At 34.7% G+C, this 3,042-nt stretch overlaps 1 protein-coding gene across 1 annotated transcript; it reads left to right on the top strand.

The window, feature by feature from the left end:
• Nucleotides 1-1,144: 1,144 nt before the first annotated feature.
• On the top strand, nt 1,145-2,077 carry LOC113246436 (olfactory receptor 4C11-like). Its single transcript, XM_026487044.1, has one exon. The coding sequence runs from the start codon at nt 1,145-1,147 to the stop codon at nt 2,075-2,077; it is 933 nt and encodes a 310-aa protein (XP_026342829.1).
• Nucleotides 2,078-3,042: the final 965 nt, after the last annotated feature.

The following is a 3,042-nucleotide window of genomic DNA, read 5'->3' as shown; positions in this document are numbered from 1 at the left end:
GAAAATTATGCTTTTGTCTTGAATACATGTTGTAAATGTACTTAAATGCCTTGGCACTTATGCATTTAATTGTGCTACTATATGGAAAATATATGTGATGAGGACAAAGAAGGTTGATTTCACTGTCTGGTAGATAAAAATAAATATTAGTTCCCTTCTTGTTTCTATCCTCTCTTAGTTAAGTCAGGGTAGGGAACACTCAAGAAAACAGATTCCAATAATTCTATTGAAAAGTTTCATCAATGACTTGGAACTCCTTAGCTCATTTTCTAAATCCCTGATACTTAAAATAACAAGAAATATGAAATAATATTTTGACTTATGCCAAATGTTCTCTATTTACCCTTTATTTTATTCTGTCTCTCCTTGTGTCCTAGGAAAATATACCGAGACTCATTGATATACTGAACTAGGCAAATAATTTAACTTTGGTCAACAGTATAATTTCAAAAGTACAAAGTTTTATGATAGAAGCTGAATTTAAAATCTAAACAACTAGAACTTATTGAGAGTTAAAGTAACAGGAAATAAACCGTCAAGCTAACAGATTTAAATAAATTTCATGATGGACTAGACCATTGCTAAAATAAGGTTTTTCACTTGTTCTCGCCTTCTCTCTCTCTCTCTTTTAGGTTTCATTATGGAAAACACTATCAAATATTTCTACAACATTCCTTGAATGTTCAGAAAATTACTAGAAGATACTTCATAACTGATCAACTACGTCCAAATAAATTAAAAGTGCATTATGTAAATCATGCATGAGTTTTCTCCATTTGGCTACGTTCTACCATAATTGGTCCTTGTTGTAAACCAAGAAAGATATTCGGCTCAGAAAGATACCATCTTATCCAATCCCATAAATTAATATTCATTACGCCTGAGGAATGAGGTACTCTTTCATTATCTACATATTTCTTTGCTTCCATTAGCAATCAGGTGAATAGACTGTGCATAAATTTTATGATTTACACTCTATTCAGAAAAAAAAAAAAGACAACACAGGGAAGAGAACGGATTACCCACTGGAAAGTGGCACGTCCATGATCGAGCATATGGATTTGGCCTCCAAGTATTCATTTCATAATATGTTTTTCTTTGCAGATTATTCTTAACCTGTGCTTTCTCCACTTTGCCTGAAAAAATGCAGCAAAATAACAGCATAACTGAGTTCATACTGTTAGGATTGACCCAAGATCCTAGAAAAAAGAAAATGGTATTTGTAATCTTCTTAATTTTTTATGTGGGAACCATGATAGGGAATTTACTTATTATTGTGACCATCAAGTCCAGCAGGACACTTGGGAGCCCCATGTACTATTTCCTATTTTATTTGTCCCTTGCTGATTCCTGCTTTTCAACTACCACAGCCCCTAGACTAATTGTGGATTCACTCTCTGCAAAAAGAACCATATCATACAATGAGTGCATGACTCAAGTCTTTGCACTACATTTATTTGGCTGCATGGAGATCTTTGTCCTTATTCTCATGGCTATTGATCGCTATGTGGCCATCTGTAAGCCCTTACATTACCCAACCATCATGAGAAGGCAGGTCTGCACCATCCTGATTATTCTTGCATGGATAGGGTCTTTTATCCATTCTATAGCCCAGATAATCTTGGCCTTGAGAATGCCTTTCTGTGGACCCAATTTGATTGATCACTACTGCTGTGATTTGCAGCCCTTGCTGGAACTTGCTTGCATGGACAAATATGTGATCAACCTACTGATGGTGTCTAACAGTGGGGCCATTTGCTCAACCAGTTTTGTGATTCTGATGATCTCATACATTGTCATCTTGCATTCCCTGCGAAATCACAGTGCAGAAGGGAGGAAAAAGGCTCTCTCTACTTGCACTTCTCACATCACTGTAGTAATCTTATTCTTTGGTCCGTGTATATTCATATATACACGCCCCCCAACCACTTTCCCCATGGACAAGATGGTGACCATATTTTACACTATTGGGACCCCTTTTCTCAACCCACTCATCTACACACTGAGGAATGCAGAAGTGAAAAATGCCATGAGAAAGCTATGGCGTATCAAAATTACCTCAGAAAGCAAAAGGTGAATTGAGGGCTTTGGATCATTACATAATCTATACAGTTATCAAGGATGATTGTATATCATGACTTGCATAACACACTGTCATATAATGCAGGTAATTTCCTTACCTTTTTCTCTCCTTCTGCCTTCAAACTGTTGCCCTCTTTCATACCTCCAGTCTCGTACTTTCTCTTCCTGGTGCTCAATTCTGACATTGCTGATTATAAAATACTTCTAAATCTCAGTCTATGCTCTGGTTTGATTAGGAGAAAGATATTTATAGAATCACAACTGTTCAAACAGTGAACATACATAAGGAAAGAATAGTCTGTTCTCTATGATTTATATTTCTTTCTATAGAAAATTTCAAATAAGGTATTCTGCTTTCTCTTGAACACATTCAGAGCAAAGGAACTAATTTTGTGTGTAAATAAATTCTATTCATTATATCATTAGTTTATCTTTAAAAAGTTCTGTACTAGTGAATCAAAGGCCAAGACTATCTATCTATCTATTATCTATCTATCTATCTATCTATCTATCTATCTATCTATCTATGTAATTTTTTTCTTAAATTATTGTTCCAATGTTTCCTTTGACTATCAGGATAATTGGGGCATTATATATGGGATTTTTTAAATGTACTATTACAAAGGCCTGGAGATATTCATCTCATTTGTATGATTGGTATATAGGAGCTACAAGAGACTTTTACAACTCTAAGAAGGAAAGAAGTAAAATAACATATGCTGTCAAGACTAAGAATTTACAATGCATCGTAGATACAACATATTTTCTGAGATTGTAGTACAGAAAGGTATAATCTACTTTACAGGAAAAAAAATGTACATCATTTCATCTGAAATTGGGTTGTATCAATGGAATAAAAGAAAGTATAGGAGGCATTCAGAAATAATCAATATACTTGTCTCTAGTTAATGGAGTTAGATCCTACTTATGCAGCAGGAAGCCACTTTATCTGTGCTTTCC

This window comes from Ursus arctos, unplaced genomic scaffold, assembly GCF_023065955.2.
Source record: "Ursus arctos isolate Adak ecotype North America unplaced genomic scaffold, UrsArc2.0 scaffold_23, whole genome shotgun sequence".
Classification (NCBI taxonomy): Eukaryota; Metazoa; Chordata; class Mammalia; order Carnivora; family Ursidae; genus Ursus; species Ursus arctos.
Note: the sequence above shows the minus strand (reverse complement) of the source record. Positions and strands in the feature narration are given on the sequence as shown.

Bases quoted from the DNA above. Each gene is read 5' to 3' on its own strand.
- LOC113246436 (XM_026487044.1), top strand. From the start codon at position 1,145: ATGCAGCAAAATAACAGCATAACTGAGTTCATACTGTTAGGATTGACC.